Raw genomic sequence first — 22,129 nt, 5'->3', positions numbered from 1 at the left:
AATTTAATTGTACTCTACGATTTAAAAACGCCTTAAAGAAGGCTTCTGTGAGCTTTTGCCAAACGTTGACCCATCTGAGGATTTCTGTTTTTTAGTAATTTACTAAAAGTTATTTCAATTTTAATTATCCTCCAAAGGTTTGCCCAACACTGCTGCGAGCTAGGAAAGGTGGGAGAGGAGAAGCCTCGGGACAATTTCCAACTAAAGATATACATTATTTAACAAAGACATTACACTAAATGGTGTGAAAACATTACTTTGAAAGATTAGACAGTGCCTTGGGCGCTGTAATTATCTTTGTGTGGGGGTGGGCGAACTGCAGAGGTTGCATTGTTACTGCAGGTAGAGAGGTGCAGCAGTGGAGGACAAATCAGAGGACAATGATGGTGAAAATCAGTAGCCATAGTAAATGAGGGGATATCCTATTTCCTAATTAAAAATTACGGTTGCTGTGCTTTATAAAGTCTGAACAAAGTTCTTGAAAAGCTCAAGGGGAAGGAATAAAATTTGAAACCAAGGAGATCCTTGTGTGCTCTCGAACTGAAATAAAACAGGCACTCAATGCAGTTGTGGACAGATAACGTAACAGGTTGGATCCAAATTGCTTTTTTAGTGTATTCTACAGATTTTTTACTAACCTTCCAGCGCAATTCGTTCTCCCCCTTCTCTCACACCTAACTGCGCATGTTACTAAGTATAGTGTTGAGCAAAGGCAACATCTACCAAATGCAGCATGTTCATTTAAAAGAGAACCAAAAGTACGAAGGGGGTGTTCAGATGAAGACTTCGAGCGGGGGGGGTGTTAGAAAAGCTGAGGAGGGGGAACCACAAGAGAACACTTTATTTGGCGGTTCTAAATATAACATGCCGAATAGCAGACAGGCTTCAGTGTGCTGTGCTAATGCAGGCTGGTTGCTTGCCTTGTTGGATGCACAATCGATAGGTGGAACTTCAGATAGGAAGCTTTGCAGCGCTTGTAGGGGGACAGCTGCTTTGGTGCAGGGGGGTGGGGGCTGTTATTTTTTGCACTGGTTTACTAAATATGGTCACAAGGAGGTGAGCGAGACACTAAAGCGGAGCCCGTTTCAAATGCTTTCTTTAAATGATAATGATTTAGCTCTGTGACGTACAAGCAAAGAGTGTAACTTTCATCTTTTGCCGTTAGGAGACAGAACCTCATGGAGGTACCTCTAAATTTAAAAGCTCTCCTGCTCACTTAAGGTTATCTGAGAGGGGACCTCATAAAACAGTTTATTATAAAAAGTTTGCTGCAGACAATATAGCAGCAACACTTAAATCCCTAAAGGGTGGATGATGTGCAAAACTTTCTTAATGAATTTACGAGATTTTTAACCTTATTTTCTTCTAAATTTAAAGGAATTGGCCAAGGCAGAGGGGAGATTAATAAAACTGCCCATTTAAAATGTCAGAAACAACTTGACAGAAAAAAGTGCAAGAGAGAATTCCAGCAGCCGTGCAGAATTCCCGGAGAATGCACATGCTAGAGAAGGGAGGGGGTGAAAGAGCTGCAGTTTTCTCTGCCCGTTTTTAGAGCAGCAGCGACAGCTCCTCGTGTCAGCATGATGTCTATCCCTGCCTAAACGTAAGCCGCTAGTGTGCTTTCTACGCCCAGCTCCACCCCTCCCGCTTCACTGCTCTTATTCCTTCTCCACAACACTCGTTGACAAACCCCCAACCCCCTCGTCAGAGAAGCTGAATCAGCGAGTCAGGCATGCGATGGCTGCAGCAGCTGAAGAACTCCAGAGGTCATTATGGCTCTTCACACGCAGAAGAGAAGAAAGAGGGAGGAGCGGAGAGTCGGGGAAACTGAGCTGACAGGTAATATATGCTCCCTGTATCTCTCAACCTCTGGACGGGAGTTCACCCCCATGCCGGCTGCTCCGCACTGACGTGTCCGCTTTTTTCTTTTGCGCTCTCTCCACTCTCTTCCGGATGGGCTGGGGTGTCAAGCGAGAGGCTGGTCAGCCGGGGTGCGTGCTGTGGCCGGAAAGAGGGAGAGGAATTTACAGCTCTGCAGTGGCATAATGACTAAAACTACTTCTGTGGGAACACCTTGGAAAATGTAAGTTCTTCGCCCTCCTAACAGTACCTCACAGGGTAAACCAGCGTGAAACAGACGGACGGGGCATGTGAAGGTGCAACCGGGGAAAGTTGCTGTCATGCACATGGATTTGCTTGCCTGTTAGCTAACTCTGTCTCCACATCTCTCTCCCTCTTATCTGCTTTACCTTTTTCCCAAGCCTTGATTTTCCAGCACTGGTCCGGCAGCAGGCTGCTGCAGCAACCTTTTTGTGGCTGCAGCGCTGAAGATATTCACAGATGGACTCGATCACTGCTATTCACTACCATTGATGTGTGCTTTATCTTTTTTCAACCCACTGCATTCTAGTTATATTTATGACTTGGATTTTTTCACTCTGAGCCACTTCCATGGAATACGAAAACTCTATCGGGATGAAAACACCTTGCGCTGCACTACCTTTTCGAAAATGCCAACTCTTATTTTTCTGGTGGTCAGCTCAAATTACTGGAACCATGTTTGGTGTGTTTTAGGACTGGTTCTTTCACGGTAGGGGGACAGGTGTATGTTAGCAGCTGATGGAGGGACGATGTGTCACATTGGGACGTGAGTTTCAGGCCAGGTGGGGTGTAAATTAGACTGAAGGAAAAACAGATAGCATATTAATTCTCTTGGGGGGGGGCAGTTTAGTGGTATGTGTGTCAGTAACTGAACCAACTACACTCAGGGTAGTAACCCACTTTCTTTATGTCCCTCTGCATGCTTTCCAATCACTAGGCAGGGCCGTAGTGCTGCAGTGTCATCTCCCCCCTTACACTCTCATCCCTAAATCTTTGCTAACACTGTGGCGCCACAAGAGCGTGAACCATTCATAGCAAACCTCACCATCATATCTAACTCCATCAAGCACCACAAACCCATCCAGGATTTCCACCCCGGCCCAGAATAGCCTGTGTAGATGTAAAGTTTCCACCCCTGCCCCTCTCATTTTGGCCTGGTATTGGATAGGCTCCTAAGGGGAGGGGGATGAGACTTGGGCGGTGTTGACTTGTGGAATGTGTGGAGCTGGAGCAAAGATTCATTAGAGAGCCACTGAACATTTCATGCTGCCATGCAAGCAGTTTATTGATCTCTAGCACATAGCATTAGCGGTCTAGAGCAGCATCTAGAATAAACACACCCAGGTCAGCACAGGGAGAGAAAAACAAAACATGGTTAAAAAAAGAGTGAATGTGTTAAGAGAAGAAAATGAAAGGAAAGGAGAATCAGCACGCTTTTTCCAAATCACTAGTGCTGAGTGGGCATTAGCTCTTGCATGTGACCTCTGGCCTGGTCTTTGTGGCTAATGCACAAATCCTGCTTACAATAGTTTCCTGTTCTACTTGGATCAACCTCATTTTTTAGACCTCAACAATCGGTGTGACACGTGGCTAAACAAGAGCGAGAAATCAACTAGAGAGAAATTGGGGTTAAAAGTTACAACACCCGATAAGGAGACGGATACTATTTTCGAGAAATCATTAGCAATGCAATGCTGTTTTTGACAACAAGAAAATCAAGCCACAAGCAGCGGCAAGGACAACTTTTTGGGAGGAACACTCTACTTTTAACTCTTACCCTACTCTTTAAAAATACATTTTTACTAATTTAAGAAAAACACAGCAAACTTTTTTTTCAGAAAACAAACAAATGTTTCTAATTTTTTCAATCCCTATGGATCACTTTATCAAGGACAGCCAAGGTCAATTAGGTGTGAACCTAAATACATGCAATGCGTACTGGGACAGCGAGCTTTGCTGGATTGGAACAAAAGAAAGTGTGACATTCACTGCAAGTCACCTCATGTATAATGCTAATCCACTGCATGCTGCTAGCTGATGTAAAAAACCTCTGCCGTGGATCTATGGATGATAAAAAACATGGTTTGGTTTATATAACGGTTGCGCCAACAAAATGTCGTCAGATCGGAGAAGGTAAGAATACTCGGCTGTTTCCAAGGCTGCCTACTTGGTGTACATACTTCTTTATGTGCCCATATGAACATATGACAGCTATGGAATGTAAAGAAGTATGTATTCTTGGTCAGGTGCTGATCCTCAGTGTATAATCTGTGCAATGTTACTCTGCATCACAAAGGTTACTGAATAAAGAGAGACAGCGTGATGAATTTTGTAACCGGGGTGCAGAAACTTACTGCAGCAGTGGATTCTGAGGGAAGTTGCTGCTCTTTTAGTGACTTCACCAGCAGTCCACACTGCCCCTCCCTTATTCAGCAATTGGCATGCTAGATAGCTCATTGCTGCAGGTAACAAGCATAGAATAAAATACTGAAAAACCTCATCTGCAATCACATTCTAGATCTCCCAGGTTGGAAACGGTGGGCCCACCTTTTTCCTGACAGATTTAGATCAGTCAATGCTGCGTAAAAGCACCAGAGACATCGCTATAGGAACATTTGTTGGATAATTTATTGCATTCTGGGATTTGAATCATGGCCAGCAACTTAGATCCTGTTTTTGCACCAAAGCCAATAATACCACCATAATCTTTTCATATACTTGCGTAAAAGTGTAACTTTTTTGTCCTTTGACGTTTGGGCAGGTAGCTCATGTAAAGAGTTTATTAAAAGCAAGTTTGCGGGGCAGTTTGGCTGTCTGTATCACCCTGCCACCCCCTCCTGTCCACATTGTTCATGTTTGCTAGGCTTGCCAAATGCTTTGGTGGACCACAGTGGAGTCAGATTAGAGCATGGAAAAGTGACAATGCAGGTTCAGAATTGGGTCTGCATGTCAGCTGGTTCCAATTGTTCTCTACAAAAGGTGGACGAGGGCATTTAGCGAAGGACATCCAAGCATGTTCTCTTTTGTTCTATTGGTGTACACCTGGTGACATTTATTTTGAACACAGCAAAATGACATGACAACTGCTACTAGTCAGTGTGTCTGAAGCTTAACTCTTAACGACTCAACAGGTGACAGGGCACAACTTTTCATATTTACTTGAAGCACCACAATCCCTCTTTGCTAAAAAAAAGATTACACTGATGGTGATAACCAAGTGGAGAGCTATCATTGCCATTTCTCAAGTGGCATGTATATATTTTATAATATATAATTTCTGCTTTATCATCTAAGATGGATGCAATGGACACACTTTGAGGGAAAGGGGAATGGTTTTTGGGCATGGTTGGAGCCTGGGAGAGCTTGTGGCCCATTTTTTTGAATGTCAGACACTCCAGTCTGTCCTCTGTAGGGCTGTGCTCTTTCCATTTTTGTGCACGTCTTGCTGTATGCTTCTCTGCTGTCAGTAGTGTGGCTGTGTTCCCTCTTTCTCACCCTCATCCCCAGCATGAGTGACACCCACAGCAGATGCTGACATTATCAAATGTTCAGCTGCTGTCCCTGGCTTTTGCCCTCTTATGGCCAGTGTATCTAGGGGGCAAACTTTGCCCAGAATACGCTGTCCGAGTGCAGGGGAGGGGGATTGGTGGTGTAAATAGCACTGGTGTAAATAGCCACCTGCTAAGGAGCTAAAGAGGCTTTCTGAACAGCTCTTTTTAAATGCGCATCACTGAAATGTTTTTTTTTTGTACTGGCTTCTGCCTCCGTTTATTTATGACCGCCAAAACCAGAGGCATTCAGGTGAAACAAATATCTGTATTCGCCATATTTACAGCACCTTAGCAACTGGTTATGAAATTACGCAAGCAAATTAGCAAAGCTCTGCAATGAGTGACTAAACCCTTGTGAAATTTAGAATGTGACATCACATCCTGATACCTTGATCCCCATGTGGGACCCTTAAGCTGGCCAAACCAATCAGCTGATTTAATGGCTAAAATCAGACCCTCAATGGCCGCAATAGATTATCTTTCTTTCAAAAAGCAAAGAGTAAAAACTTTTGCAGTTTAGCAGAGAGTAATACTTAATAGAAGCGACAATGGAAAGTAAAAAGTCTGTTTCAAGGCCTTGACATGCAATGTAGTTTAAAAGTCATACAGCGGATGAAATGTGTGCTTTGTTTTACAGATTTAGACTGCTAAATGTCACAGAAGCCATTTTTTTAGGTCTTATTTACATCAAACCACAATGCTTTGCTAAAGCTGGTAAAATGGAACCAAATCACCTCATCATTGGATTTGGTCCCCTTCAACCAGCTGTAGCTATGCTTTGATGACAACATGATGGTCAATTCTTTCCCTTTTGCTTCTGCAGTAAATTGGAAATGATGTCACTATCTCAAAGTTGTATTCAATAAATCATAATACAAATGCAATGATTTTTTTTCATGAATTTTTTGTCATCAAATATAGACCACTGACTGTGATGCTACTGTTACTGCTTTTATAACACTGAGTCACCATCAGCACACAAGGTCACAAAGTGCATAATGTGATCTATTAGGTGTGTAGATTTGGGCTAAGACAGCAGATTGACATCCATATAGCTGAAACTACGTAGAAATAGAAAAAGCACAAGAAAGTCAGAGAAAAGGAGAGAGCGGGGAGGAGAGGGGTTGCAGCATAAGCTCACTGCGACACATGCGTGATCAGTACCCCGGCTGCCTCGCGGTAACCCTCCTATGCTTGCGGACAGGGGAGTGGAGATGAAAGCCAGATGCTTTAGAGTGTGGGGGGTTGTACACACAAATCATCCACAGAGAGAGTCCACCAATTATGGCCCCCTGGCACACTGACGCATCGCAGGCATGCAGTGTGAACCTCCCTCTCCTCTGCATCACAGCAGCATCCTTTTCTCAGTCACACGGATCGCGACGCTGCATCATAATTTCCTCCATAATTACTCTGATTTGGCACCACCACATCATGCTGCATCTATATCCACATCACACAGCAGTATATATACACAGAGATAGTTGCCATTTATATTAATCGTATATATAGAAGTTTTCCACTATTTTCAACAGCTTTCAAGCTGTTCATTTGAATAGTCTTGCAGTGTGACAAATTTTTTTTTTTTTTACGTTTCTTTCAACTAATATAAAAACAGCAGATACTTTAATAAATGTTTTAGATGAAGCATGCAGTGTCACACTACAAGACGCTGTTCAATGCCAACTCCACGCAGACCAAAAAGTCTGCACCAATTCTCATTAAAAACCATACAATTGCAAAAAATTGTTAATGTGCCTAACAACCTGGTATCAATAGAGGCACAAACAGCCCGTAATAATCTGTGGTGTTCATTTGCTTTTAAATTTCTCAACAGACACATAAAACACCTCATTAAGCAATCGTTTCATTAGAGCCAATTTTTGTTCCTCTAATACCTCCAGTGCACTGTAGATGCGGCTATTGGCCGAGGTTCGAAATCGGCAGCTGTAATAGTTTTGTGGTGGCATGCAGCACAGCATCTTAAGGTGGGACGCCATGAGGCGATTAACAAACAGGCTGGTCCATTTGTACTAGAGTAATAGGGGCTGTGCAGTGGCTGCCTCTGCAGGGTCTGTTTGTGAAGTGTGTTATGAGTCATGGGCTATTAATCGTACTGTTTACAGTGTTGGAGCACAACCGCCTTCCAGCAGCCATCCAGAGAGCCACTGAGAGGAACCAGTCCTGCTCTTGGCCTGGGACAGTCATAAACACACATGAACAAAAAAACATTTCCAACATCCCTAGAGTTCAAACTTGCAATGTATAGATGGGTATGAAGAATATTTAATACAAGCGTGTAAAATTAAAAGCTTCTACCACTAGACAAACAGCCATTGTGTGTATTTGAGGTTAAAATGTTTTAATCGGCTTAGTGGCGAAAATGTTAATAAGCGAGTGCACGCGCGTGCATACCAAAACAGAATGCCGCGGTTTACTGACAGTCCAACGGACTCTTTTGATTTGTCTGGCTGTTTGAAATTCCTGTTTAACGTTACGACTGTACTTTTAACCCAGCCAGCAGTGAAGCCCACCAGGGACGCAACAGTCGGGACAGCGGAGACAGATGCGGATCACTATGTTAAGAACGTTAGGAGGACATTTAAGGATGAGAAAAGCAAAACCGTGTTCCCCACTGTAAGATGTTTCTGTGATAAACTTTTACTGTCGGTTCACACAGTACAAGAAAGAGAAGATAAATAATACCTTCTTTTTTTAAATATTTACTGGGTCACTTAAATATTTACAGGAGTATTATTACAGGAGTATTAGGTTCCCATTCGGATTTATTAAATAGCAAATACATTTGAACAGTAACATTATAAAGAAAAATAACGTTGTAGACTTGCAACACATACCTACTTAATGTCATAGTATAGACTGTTTCATCGGACGCACGTGAGCTGACGCGATACACGTCTGGATCCGAACTTTACTTCCGGTTTCGTTTTTTTAATGGTCTGACTAGTTACTAAACTGATCTCTTGAACAAATGTCTCGCCGAAAATAACAAATGTTTTGGTTTCCTAGGTAATCTATGTGTTGTTTTTTGCTTGTTATATAAATAAACTACCTTTAAAGAACTTTGTTGTTATTTATTCTTAGCGGAGTTTACCGGAAGTTACGTGTGGACCACGACAGCCACTTGTTTATGTTGTTACTGTTGGAACAGTCTATAGATTAATGATAATTAATGGAGCCATTTTTTCCAGCCACTTGTAATTACTGGATAAACAACAACAAAAAAAGATATTGCTGCGGCTGATTTTCATTTTGGTGTTAGGTGCGAATCTTTGAAATTTATAAAAATTTTATTCTTATGAAAAGTACAAATGTCTCCACTATGATGAAAATATTCTAAAATGTAAAAGTAACTTAATGGGTACAGCTTAAAAGAGCAATATGAGGCCAATAATTAAGGAATAATTGTTACATTGTAATAAATGTGCCGTTGAATTATTTTAAAATAATGCACACCCATGGTGGTAAAAGCACTCCATTTTGCGTCATGCTGCACTACCACCTGTTCATAATTGTTGAATAATTTAACTGCCCTTCGTCAATTATTCCCTACACATTTGACAAGTCAGGTGTGCGTTTATTGAAAAATAATGTATACCTGTGGAAAATTACTTAAAGGGACACTTCACCCATTTGCATTAAGCTTTGTATAGTTAGAACCCCAGTTATGTTTTTGGTCATGCATCATTTCCTCAGTTGCCGCTGATACAGGAGAAATACAGATTTCAGTCTTGCACCTCCTTCTTTCAATGATGTAAAAATCATCATTTTGCATCATTGAAAGCAGGAAGTCCAATATCTTTGTTGAGGGGGTGAGACTACAAACACCCATTTTCTCGGTCAAATAGGCACCAAATTCTAAATGAATGTTACATTTTGACTACACTTTCAATAAAGATGAATGTTTCTATGGGTGAAATGCTCCTTTACCCAATCAAAAAAAACAGGGTTCCCACACCTTTCCAGGTCTAATACCTCCAAATTCAAGGGCTAAATGTGGGGAGACATATTAAGTGAGCGCAAGGTTACATCACGTACCTTGTAATATACATTGTTACAGTTCCCTTTAGAGTGAACTTGCGCTGCCTCGCCGTAGGGACGCCTCCAGGCGTGAGTGCGTCTGAAAGTTCAAATTCAACCAATGGGGGGGCGTAACGTCATGGCAGGGTGACGCGAGAGCCAGGAAGTATATCGCTATTTGAAATATTGCCGAAGACGGCATAACAGGGACGCAGGAAGTATTGCAAGGGAGACGCAGCGTCTCGTTCCCTTCTCAGGGAACAAGGGTTACATACATAACCACAACTATCCAAAAAAGCATTTTGGTATAGATCAACATTCGCATACAGTAGATAAAAGCATTTAAAACAGTTTAGCACATGCGCTTAAAAAGTCTAGAATTTGTATGATGTCATCCTTCACTACACAGGGAATAATATTACTTTTTTCCATAAAACTTCTTGCACAAAATAGATTTAAGTACATTGAATAATGTATTTATATAGGTTAATTTTTTAAATGTTCCAGGGCCTTGAATTTTTTTCCCAGGTTCACAAACTTTCAAGGATTACAAGGACTCGTGGGAACCCTGAATAAATCATTCAACAGCCCCATGATATAAAACGGTTCAATGCACAGTATAACAAAAACAATTGTTTTCACTACATGTATTCTTTATGTCCCTGAGATTTTTGTCCTATTACTTTTCAGGCCTAAAAATGTTAAAATGCTTTGATATTTTCAGATTTTTTTTATTGATCCTGCAGAAATTGACCCAGAAAAGGCCCAAATTTGTAAAACAAAAATTTATACTGGTAGTCTCTTAAAAAAACGTACAAGTTAAGGAGGTAAGAACTAAAGTGTAGAAACCTAACGTTGCTTTGGCCTGCACGGACTGCAGCGGAGGGAGCTCATGCGAGAAATAAAAGTAAATGGTGAGATGGAGTAAAGTGATATATCTCTAAGACTTTCTGATGGTAAAGAGACAGGTTCTGCCCCACCGCAAGGCTTTACTGTACAAGTGAGCCATAAATACAGACTCTGAGCAGTTTGTCATCCACACAGTCAATAAAGAGGATCCCTATTTCGCTATTGAGAGATTGAAGATAAGATTGATCATTTTACATTTGGAGCTAAAACCTACACAAAAAATTTCAGAGCGGTATAAAATGCAAATGCAAATGTCTACCTGACAGGTACATTTCCCAATTAAACAAATAATTATATTAAATTATATTATATGATATTAAAGCAAGTTAAAAATATAATCTGACTGACTGTGTTAATCTCTCTTAAATCACTGCAAATATGTAAATGTATATTTTTATATCATACAGCCCACTCTTTGCCTAGAAATGCCCAATAGCCAGCACAAACTGCATCAAATCCGATAAAGCTACCAGTAGCTAAATAGATTAAAAAAAATAACCTCTGCAACTTCTTTAAGTTTGGATCAGGGTTAGCTGGTCATAACTGTTGCAATGACACCTTTCAATGTCTGAATACAACTGTTTGTCCTGCTCAGACACAAATAGGAGGTGAAATTCATCAATAATTTCAGACTTTAGAGACATATCATTCTCACTGACCACATCAGCCAATAAGATCCCAAGTTATGACGCACAATACTAATTGAGTCAATTTTGCCATACCTAGGGTTCCCTCGCAGAGCAGCATGGTGAAGCGCGTTGAAGCCATTGTTGTTGGTAATGGTGACATCAGCACCAGCTTCCAGCAGCACAGACAGCATGTCATCCCTCTTCTTGCTGATGGCATCATGCAGAGGCGTGTCTCCCTCTGAATCCTGCAGGGGGCAGCACCAAAATACACACTCACTTTAAAGCATGAAACAATGTTAATAAATCCACAGAAGCATTCCTGAAGTTGATTCACAGAATAAAAAAGATAAACAAAAAGACATGCCCAGAGTCACTAGTTTCTCTTTGCTGAAAGTGTGGTGAGATTTTTGCGAAATGCTAAACAACTACGGGAATAGATAATGGAGATGCATGGTGATATTTAATCTGCAGCCATTTATTTAGCTTTAGAAGTGCAGCTAACCAAGAAGTGATGAATCATGGCACAACCGGATCACATTGTTCACTGCTAGAAAACACTGTTGGTGTCAATCCTAGTAATAAATCTCTATAGCATCTATTTGTCTAGTCTGCAATTTACATTATAAAAAAACAGCAGTAATCAACATTGAGAGGTCCATATTTACTGCAGATATTTCGAGATACAACATTTTATGTAAAAATAGGGCTTATAAACTTTATACTTTATATTTACATTTATTTCCAAACGTGCTTACCCTATGCAGTAACACAAACATGTAAGAATAATCTGGCACTCTCTTTCCAATTATACAATACATTATTTTATATAATGTCTTTAGTAAAGTGTTTCCACAACAATTTATAATGTTTAATTTTTTAACATTAGTTAACATTAGTTAACGAGTGTGCTAGCCAATTAAACTAACAATGAACGATATTTCTACAGCATTTATTAATGCTGGTTGAACCGGTTTCACGATTAACCACGATAAAATGTCCTGACGGTTAGTATTATAGTTAAAAATGTTATTATAGTTTGATTACCGAATTAATCCTGTCCAGCCAGAATAAGTTTGACGCAGGCGCGCACATGCAACATAGTTTTTTGCACAAGTAGGTATAATCTAAGGTATAATGTATTGTATTCATTCCCAGTAAACTTATTCGACAGATTTATTTATTTTTTACCACAGAAATAATTTCAGTGCCATGAAATATAAAATTGTGATTTTCAAGAATAAAACTTGTTCAAATGTTTTCCGTGTGTGTATCAGTTCTTTTTGAACATTTCCATCTCATTTTAACAAAACCATGATAATATTGATAACCGTGATAACATTGGTCATTATAATCTGATATAGTAATCATATATAAAATGATATGAAATTTTCATACTGTCCCATCGCTATATATAGTCTACACAAAATTGTTTTGTTTTATTTGTTGATTTTATTTTATTTTACTTGTCATGTTTTATCATTGTTTAAAAATTGTAACATTCATAAAAGAAGCCAAGCTAATATATAAAAATATGTATCCGTGTGGGCACCAATTTGGAGACCACTGCTCTAAATGTACACAGACAATGATTTGATGACTTTTAAATAGGTAACTTTCGATGACCTTTTACCTCATTCTGACTTGTCCTGTTATGCCCCCTATTTGTGAAGAGAACTGACATACCTGTAAAAAGGAAAAATATTAGAAGATATAGTTCACCTGCAGACTGGGGTGGCAGCCAAAGTCAAGCAACGTCTTCACCACCTGTAGGTGGCCCTTGTTGACAGCAATGTGGAGGGGCGTCTGTCTGCGCTTGTTTCTGGCATTCAGGTCAGCCCCGCCTCGATGCAGAACCTCAATGACAGAACCCTCATCCCCAAAGGCCGCATGATGGACAGCTCGGTCACCATCCTTATCCTCAGGAGTCACATGTCAGTCATGGTCAGCATCTCCATTTCAACACATCAGAGGGCTTTAAGTACAACTTTAAGCTTTTGCTGGCCTAGAAAAGTTAAATGCTGAGTAATGTTTATAGGCTGAAGCGACTGCTTTATAATGATTAAAATATTTTGGCTAATTAATCAGAAGTTAAAAGAGATTTGCAGCAATAGATTAGACTTTGCCTTAATAAAGTATCGGCCTTCTGGGGTGGAAAGAAGTCTAGAGAGCCATTTTCTGCATTGAATACAATCTTTTATCAATAGCTTATAAGGCCAAGGGTTCCGTCACATAAAGTCAATATAAAGGATAAAATGAAAGTCCAAGCACAACCTGTTAGCAGCAAGAATTAGTTTTCAAGATTGGTAACATGTGTGTATAGTAGTTGTTACTGTGGATATCCTCAATGTTTGTTAGAAGAAATTTATTTTAAAACTCAGGTAAATCATAACTGTTAAAGGGACACTCCACTTGTTAGAAAACATGCTCATTTTCCAGCTCCCTTAGAGTTAAACATTTGATTTTACAGTTTTGGAATCCATTCGGCTGATCTCTGGGTCTGGCGGTACCACTTTTAGCATAGCTTAGCATAATGCATTGAATCTGATTAGATCATTAGCATTGCGCTCAAAAATGACCAAAGAGTTTTGATATTTTTCCTATTTAAAACTTGACTCTTCTGTAGCTACACCGTGCACCAAGACCGATAGAAAAATAAAAGCTGTGATTTTCTAGGCAGATATGGCTAGGACTATACTCTCATTCCGGCGTAATAATCAAGGACTTTGCTGCCGTAACATGGCTTCAGGAGGCGCAATGATATTACGTCAAGTTTTAAATAGGAAAAATATCGAAACTCTTTGGTTACTTTTGAACGTGATGCTAAATGGTCTAATCAGATTCAATGATTATGCTAAGCTATGCTAAAAGTGTTACCGCCAGACCCCGAGATCGGCTGAATGGATTCCAGAGCGGTAAAGATCAAGTGTTTGACTCTAGGGGAGCTGGAAAATTAGCATATTTTCAAAAAAAATATGGATTCTTCATATGGTTAAGTCATGCAGTATGAAAACCCCTGTCGCCAATCCATCATGCAGTCTGAAACAGCAGCGACTGAACGCTACCCCAGATAATCACGCAGTGTGAAAACATCTGTGACCCGACTAGTTTGAAAATCATGCCGTCTGAACTCGGCATTATAAAGCGGTGGCAAAAACGCATCCTTCTACAACAACACAATAACCTTGCTTCTACAATGACTTCTGACATGTTTACATTTTATATGACGTGAGAACCAAGCATAAGGAAAAAAACTCCAATCAGAGCGTTCAGACTAAAATGGATTATTTAGATTAATATTGGCTGATATATCGGTGCATTTCTAAATTCATGTGATTTTTTTGCTGTTCACACTTGCTTAATATGATCAGATTCCAACCGTATACAAACAAAGATTGTACTTAGGCTGACAGTGTAAAGGTAGCTTTTAGGTAGTCACATGGACAACTAAATTATGAATTTCTAAGCGAACCTTATTAAATATTAGAATATGGCTATGCATCATTTACAGATTATACCACGGGCCTGTTAAATGCTTCATTCTGATTGGCTGAGAAATGTTCCATGGGTGTAGATTATTTTTTTGTAAACGGCACGCATAACCTGTCAAATTTCTTAAAAATGGGCACCAGAGCAATGTTTGCGGTAACCGTGGTATATGCGCAATAATTGACTCCAGTTGCTATTTTGCAGAGTGTCAATAGTTTGCTTCCAGAAGTTATATCAAATAAATTGTCTGGTAATTGATATTTAATGCTAACTTCATTATCAAAACTACATTTAGCTTCAAATCAAAGTTTACAATGTTGTGATACACATCAAAGCTGGCCTTTTTGGTTCATGTATTTTGACTCTTCCAAGAGGAAAGTGTTCTCTATACAACCAACACAGCCTAACAATTTGGGCTTTTATATTATAAAGCTACTTTTCCTCTTTAGATTCACAGCTTTTTATATCCATGTTAGTATTGTTCTGGGAGATTTTAGGCTTGGGTTATTGTAGCAGAAATTTTAAGCATAAAAGGTCTCTTAATGTTGGTAAAGAAGAGACTTGAGGTGCCTTGGAGGCATATTGACATAAAGGAGTAAACTGAACTCCCAATTCCCATATTATGAGGATAAGTTAATGTTAACATGCAGTCAGCGCCTCTGCTGTTTACTTATGTGCAGAGGGAAAGAAAAAAGGGACACTTGGAACGCTGACATTGTTATTCCAGCCACATGAAGGGTTCTCCGCTCACAATCAAGCAGGAATATTTATGTCCTGTCGTCTGGTGGTATTTTAGGGGCAGGAAAGATCCTGTTGCTGTGGAGATCATATAATGCTGTTGTGAATGCTGTTAGCTTTGATTGCAGCCCTCCAAAAAGCACTTTTGTTCATTGCTTTTAGTTGGTTGCTTGTTACGAATTGTGCGTGACAGCAAAATAATTGTTAATCGCAGAGATGTATGTAACACAAATGGTCAGGTGCCTATGGTGGAAAAGAATCTAATTTCTTTTTGTGTAAGTTTATCAAACACTTCAAAAACACACCCTGTGAAAATCTTAAGAAAACGGTTCAGAGTCATTCAATGATGTCAAACCTATAATGCAATAATATAATAATAATATTATTATTTACAGTTAATATCAGTTTTAATCCTGTATAAATCTGCCTTTTCAGAAATTGAAGTGTGAGAATACATTTTAAAGGAATTATTTAAGGGAAGGAGACAGATGACACATTATTTGTAAATAGTTTTTGTTCATTTTAAATTTGAGGGTAGAATATATGATTTCATGCTAGCTAATAAAATATTGTTTTTCAATAATGTCACTAAATTTTATAATATCCCAATTGGGTGTACTTTAGTCAAGAAAAGATGATGTACAGGAAAATTTCATTCAACTGTAATATTAACCTTGCCAGCAGCAGCAAAAATGCCTTTTTTTACATGCTGTTTACCAGCTCTATGAGGTCTACTTGCAACAAGAATGTTGGCTTAAGGTGACCAACAAGTAACCAGATCTAAGTGGCTTAAAGTCTGCAGAAAACTGACAGCCTATTTTGGTTGCACCCAGGCTCTACGTGATCCAAGATGGTTAAGGAGCAAAAAGATGTATTGTTCAATGCAGTACATACCTCAGCCTCCAGGTCTACATTATGTTTCAGCAGCAGTTTGAGGACATCCACATGGCCATTCTGGCTGGCCGCCTGCATGGCAGTGTGTCCTGCGCACTGCCCATTCACCTGGAAACAAAAGTCATGCCTGATTATGCATGTGCCTCTGGTTGTGCTTTTGAAACAATGTGTCATTTTTTAAAGTATGCATGATCACGTGTAATTAGAAATATATGCAAGTATGCCCAAGCGCCTGCGTGTAATCTGCAGCACTGCGGTAAGTTCAACCAGTATGCAAGGACATGAATATTAATGTTGGAGTCCCTGGAGTATTTGCAGGACATGTTTTGTCCTGCCAAGCGAGCATATCATTTGGCTGGTCACTCAAGCCAATCAGACTTTGTTTCCCTTCTCCCTTTCTCTCTCTCTTTCCCTCTCTCTCTCTACTTTAAGAAATTACTTTAGTAAGGGGCTGCAGGGCACAGGGCCAGCTCTGGCACCAACACAAGAGAGAAAAAAACATGACTTTTTCCAATAAAGAGCATTTTGAAGACATGAAAAACAGAACTGTAGAATTAGTCTCACTGCTCCACACAGTGGATTTTCTGATTCTCAGCTGTCAAACTAACAAGGAACAGTTTACCCAAAATCATTTTCTGACCCTTGTGTCCTCTCTAAACCTTATATTACAAATTACGAGTTTGGCAGACATGTTTATCCAAAGTGCTGAGCCATACTGACTTCCACTGTATTCAGGGAAAAAACAGCTTAGACATTCTTGAAAATATTTGTTGTCAAAATACTTTTGTCTGATGGGTCATACGGGATTTGAAACAGACTGAGGCTGAGTAAATTATGAATTCTCTTAATTTTAGCAGACTATTCCTTTAATTTTATTTGCAAAATGATATTTATTGAGGCATTTATTATTTATAGAGGATTCCTAAAGCTCAAACAGTAGAAAAAGCTTGAGTCGACTCCCACAAAAACAGACTTGCTCTGAATAAACATATTTGCCAAATGCATAAATGTACATGCAAATTAGAGCTATGAATCAATTTAAAATTGATTTAATTATATGATATGCAGATTAATTAAATTAAGATCAAATAATCAGATAGCAGTATTTGAAAAAATAAAATACTAGTATGAGACTGAAGTGCATCCCAGAAAGATAAGAATTACTAGTTAATCATGCTTGCCTTAATGCCTTTACCTTAATGTATCCAAGACTTTTACATTACATTAAATTATTGGAAGACATTTTTAACCAAAGCGACTTGCAGTGCATTACAAGGTATACATAATTATCAGCACGTGTGTTCCTAAGGTTTGAAGCCATGAGCTTTTGCTGCTATATCAATGCCTTAGCACTGAGCTATAGGAGCACTGATAGACCTAAGAAATGAATACTTTCAGTTTCAGAGATATGATCCCAAACTGCTGGCACATTTTTTTTGTAATGAGATAACTCTAGATTCCACAAACTGCTTAGTTCAGAGAGAGTAAAACCTCATACATATAAGAGCACTCATAATTTTTTGACTGTGCGTTTGATCTGATCTGTGTTTCCAGTAAAAAGGTGCTGCAGTTCAAAGTGATCTTATTACAAAGTTAAAGCAGTTCTGGAGTCTGAATGTTTGCCAACTGAATGACACTATATTTAAAATTCAAGCAGCTACTGCTACATGTTTCTTAATACTTAATATAATTGTCCAAAATGTATGAGTTTATGCTTTTTTTATCTGGTAAATAAGGTCAAGCCCAACATGGACACTCTTTCTGACTATAAGGAAAAATTACACAATTCTGTGTGAAGCGCCACTGCCCGTGATCATGCTTTAAAGGTCATGTGCTTTTTGATCCCATTTTTTAAACTCAAGTTAGTTTGTAATGTTGCTATAATACCATAAATAATAGCTGTAAAATGATAAAGCTCAAGTTCACTGCCAGGCGATATATTTTCTATAACAGAATTCGCCTTTCAAAGCCTACAGCGAACGGCCGGTTTGGACTACAGCCCTCTACTTCCTGCTTTAATGATGTCACTAGAATAGTTTTTTGACTAAACTCCACCCACTGGAATACGTCAGTCGCCAGCTAAGCTAACGGCAAGCTAAGCTAACGGCAAGCTAAGCTGCTGTCGAATCACAACACATTAAACAAACTACACAATCAGAACTCGTTACGTATTTCTGAAGGAGGGACTTCATAGAACAAGGAAGACATCAGCCTGTTTTGAGGACAGTGAAAACAGCAGTATACAGATAAGTAAATTGTGTGAAAAATACTGCATTTTTTTACACGTAAAACATGAACACATGTTATATTGCGCACTGTAAACACAAGCAAAGCTTCAAAAACACAGAAAGAACGGGACCTTTAATGTGTCTTTAGGACCGAAGCATTGATTTGCACATCTTTTTTTTTTTTAAGTCCAGCTCAAGTCCTCCCGTGAAACGAAACAAATGATAAAACAAAGGCTAATAAATATAGTTGTTAATGTTAACAGGTCTGTCAGTTTTTTAGTAGCTCATGCTTGACATGGTGCAGATTCTGACATCACTGAAGCCCATTTCAAGCCCGTTGACATAAACAGAACAGAGGCTCCAAAACCAATTGTTTTCATTAAAATGCTCATGTAGCTCAATTAAATGTAGTATTAACAAGGCTACTGGGTGCTGCATTACTATACTGTTTTGCATATAGTTTTCTAGAACGTTACATAATTGGATAAAAAGTTATTAAATTTGATTGTTGTGTAATGAAGAATAGTTTATGTCCAATTTTCACATGTTACTTTAAAAAATGTGTGATATTTCATTGGTTTGAAGTTTTTCCAATTCCAATTCATAAAATTAAGGAAATTATTAAGTCTAATAATAATACAATTATACAAAACTTTTCGGTTTTCAGGCATCTGCATCCAGAATTTTCGGTTTCGGCACAGAATTTTCGGTACATTAAACATGTTAAATGTGGAAAAACTACTGGTGCTGAGACTAAACTCTTTTTGGTATCTAAAGCAATCTCAAATTATATAGTCAGAATATATAGTAAACAAACACATGTAAAACATTGTGAAACATTTGAACATGATGTCTGTTAAAATCTGGTAAATCTAATCAATGGTATGCTAAATGACAGAAATTACATAATGGCATCTACAATAGCATAGCACTTACATCTACATCTGATCGCTTCAGGATGTCCTCCACTTTGGCCAGGTCACCATTAGCAGCGGCCTTCACCAACTCTTCATTAATGTCTCCGGATTCCTGGGTCTCAAAGAGCTTCTTGAGAAGCTGAGAAAGGCGCTCTGTGGGCAAAAAAGGATTGTCAGTATTACTGTAGTAGTATCATACAGGGTACAATATTACTGACGAGAGGCAGATTGCTTAGTTTATTCCATTAAGTTCCATTTTAATACAGGACTTTGAGACCTTGGAAAATAAATGAATGCCACGGCATAATTGTTAACATGCATGTGCATGTGCATGTGCATGTGTAATACCTCCAGAGGCATTGGTAACAGCAGAACCAGCAGGAGCCACTTTAGTGACAGCGGCTGGATTGTACGTCCAGGATGTCCCACACACTTCGACTTTCAGGTCACTGTCAGAGTAGATCTGCTGCACTCTGCCCACCTTCCCAAGGGTCTGCACAGAAAAACACATAGGCATTTGACCAGTCATCCAATTAAAATAAAACATCCAAGGGTATATACACGCTCAGAAATAAAGGTACAAAAGTTGTCACTGGGAAAGTACCCTTTCAAAAAGGTACACCTTTGTACCCAAAGAGTGCATATTAGTACTTCAAAGGTACATATTTGTAGTTCAAAGATACATATTTGTTCCTAAATGGTACATATTAGGACCTATTTAAAGGGTACTGCCCCAGTGACAGCTTTGTACCTTTATTTTTGACAGTGTAACTGCTAGTGGCAAATGTCGAGCCATTATAACTTTTTCCGTATTAGTTTATTGTTGTCGTGTTTGTTTGATGACATCATTCCTGAATAACATGTATAAACAGAAAATGTAATTTATTGCAGTCTAGAACAAGACCTGCACTTAACCCACTCTTGTATCCCTTTGAAGATCGACAAGCAACAACAGGATTTAAAGTATGTGTTTCTGTGTGGGTGCACAGGTACGTGTGCTCTCTAGGAGAACCAACCTAAGCGCCATAGAGGGAGAAAAGTGGTGGTCGTGGGAGAAAAATCAATAAGTGTAAGGTCTGCTTTCTAAATTGGCTCATTTAAAATGAGAATACCCAAAGGCTCCAAAGCTTGCAGAACCATTTCTCATTTCTATTGCTCATAACTGAAGCTATTGGGATTCTGTTAAGCTTTGTCCATTGAGGAAAACAAAGTGAGGTGTTCCAAGAACTATAAACAATGCGCAGGACCAAAGCCACCTTTAGCTTTTCACTGCTCTGAAAGGCAGAGCTTCTTGAAACAGCATGCAGATAAAATAAAACAACTGTGCTATTGGTAGGGACTCAATACTCATCAGCCTATTAAACACAGTCACATTGTGTCTTTATATGATGAGGTCGCATTTACTTGCCATTTTATTTGTGGGCAAATCAGAGACATTTAACACATTTTATAAGCAGTAAATGTCCTTTAACTGAATAATGACCACTGTGTATTGTGAGTAGTTTAAACTACTGTTCGTCAGCATGTAATTTTCTGTGCATGCTGGGGTCAAATATCTTATTGAGAATTATTCCTAACCGAAAAGAATCAATCACTTTTTATAAAGAAATAAAAGCCATTTTATAAAATGGCAAAGAATATATTAGAGCTGTCATATGGCGCTTTTCCATTGCATAGTACCCCACGGTTTGGTTTAGTTTAGTTTGGGTCGGGTCACTTCACCTCACTTTGGCGTGGTTAGCTTTTCCATTGAGTTTGGTATCACTTCGTAGCGGGAGGGATTATAGGCTTGTTGTTATATTTGCGCTGCATACTGCTGTGACATCATACAAGTGAGAGCGTTGTTGTATATTCCCATACATTTATTTATTTCTCAGTCTGCCACAAAATTAAAATTGGCCACAGCAAATAGATGTTTGCACATCGCGTTTATCACTACCTCTGTCTCACATGACAGTTTCTGTTCAAACACCCGTGGCGTCAGTAGACGGCGCTCCGCTGAGCCTCATTGAAGTTGCATTTAAGCATATATAATGCTGACGTGCTCGTCGCAAATGTGCTGCCACAAACTGCAAGTCTGGAAAAACTGTTATGGTGTCCCTGATTCTCAACCTGTGGATGTTTTTCGTCGCTTAAATGGAGTTTGAGAACTTAAAGCAGAGCACAGGTGACAACATGTTTGCTTGAGACAGCGCAAGCTAGCACTAAAGGTAAAGCTAACAATATAGCAATGACACGTAGTGACGATTCTTTGAGACCAATCAGTGATAAACTGTGTTTTCGCGTCACGTTTGGTATCAGCTCGGGTCGCTTGGAACCCCAACCGAGGTGGTACGAAAAAAAGTATCGGGTACCATGTACTGCACCTAATGGAAAAGCGTCTAAAAGTAAGCTGACCCAAACTAAACCAAACCAAACCAAACCGTGGGGTACTATGCAATGGAAAAGCGCCATTACATAGAGGCTTGTGCTTTAACACTCTGTCTGAACTATAATGGTGCTCATACAGGTCATATCATTTATTAGTAGTACAACACCAAAACTATTTAACATACCAGGTAAATCTATACTTATACGAAATCCAAATATATATATGTGAAAATAATTGAATTTCATACAAATAGTCCTGTTTAGACATTTACATACTCGAGTTTTAAACTTTGCCTCAAAGCATGAATAAATTGACTATATGTGGTCTTTTGTGATTGTTGTGCATGATTCTGTTATTTGGGACATAGGACAACTCAAAAACAACAAATCCCATAAGGCTGCAAGCTGTGATTCTCACACATGATATTAAGAACTGAAAATAACAGGAACAGGATGATGTGCAAATTTTTGCATTGTAGGTTAAA

General features: G+C 39.1%; 1 protein-coding gene and 1 long non-coding RNA gene across 6 annotated transcripts in view; one reads left to right on the top strand and one right to left on the bottom strand.

Annotated features, from left to right (window-relative positions):
• The window catches only part of mib1 (MIB E3 ubiquitin protein ligase 1), a 64,350-nt gene that overhangs the window by 30,664 nt on the left and 11,557 nt on the right, over nt 1-22,129 (bottom strand). For all 4 annotated transcript variants that reach the window (XM_055202763.2, XM_055202761.2, XM_055202762.2 and 1 more), the window contains exons 8-12: nt 19,623-19,767; nt 19,294-19,427; nt 16,130-16,237; nt 12,731-12,928; nt 11,105-11,256 (exon numbers count right to left, since the gene is read on the bottom strand). In XM_055202763.2, the coding sequence (XP_055058738.1) occupies nt 11,105-11,256; nt 12,731-12,928; nt 16,130-16,237; nt 19,294-19,427; nt 19,623-19,767 (737 nt within the window). The remainder of the gene's footprint in view (nt 1-11,104; nt 11,257-12,730; nt 12,929-16,129; nt 16,238-19,293; nt 19,428-19,622; nt 19,768-22,129) is intronic.
• On the top strand, nt 1,407-11,372 carry LOC129442577 (uncharacterized). 2 transcript variants are annotated; one of them, XR_012357829.1, is made up of 3 exons: nt 1,407-1,839; nt 1,972-2,083; nt 11,109-11,372. It is a non-coding gene; the product is annotated as an uncharacterized lncRNA (long non-coding RNA). The 2 variants fall into 2 exon arrangements; XR_008643909.2 differs by lacking the exon at nt 1,407-1,839 and having other exon boundaries at nt 1,848-2,083.

This window comes from Misgurnus anguillicaudatus, chromosome 2 (genome assembly GCF_027580225.2).
Source record: "Misgurnus anguillicaudatus chromosome 2, ASM2758022v2, whole genome shotgun sequence".
In the NCBI taxonomy this organism is placed as follows: Eukaryota; Metazoa; Chordata; class Actinopteri; order Cypriniformes; family Cobitidae; genus Misgurnus; species Misgurnus anguillicaudatus.
Note: the sequence above shows the minus strand (reverse complement) of the source record. Positions and strands in the feature narration are given on the sequence as shown.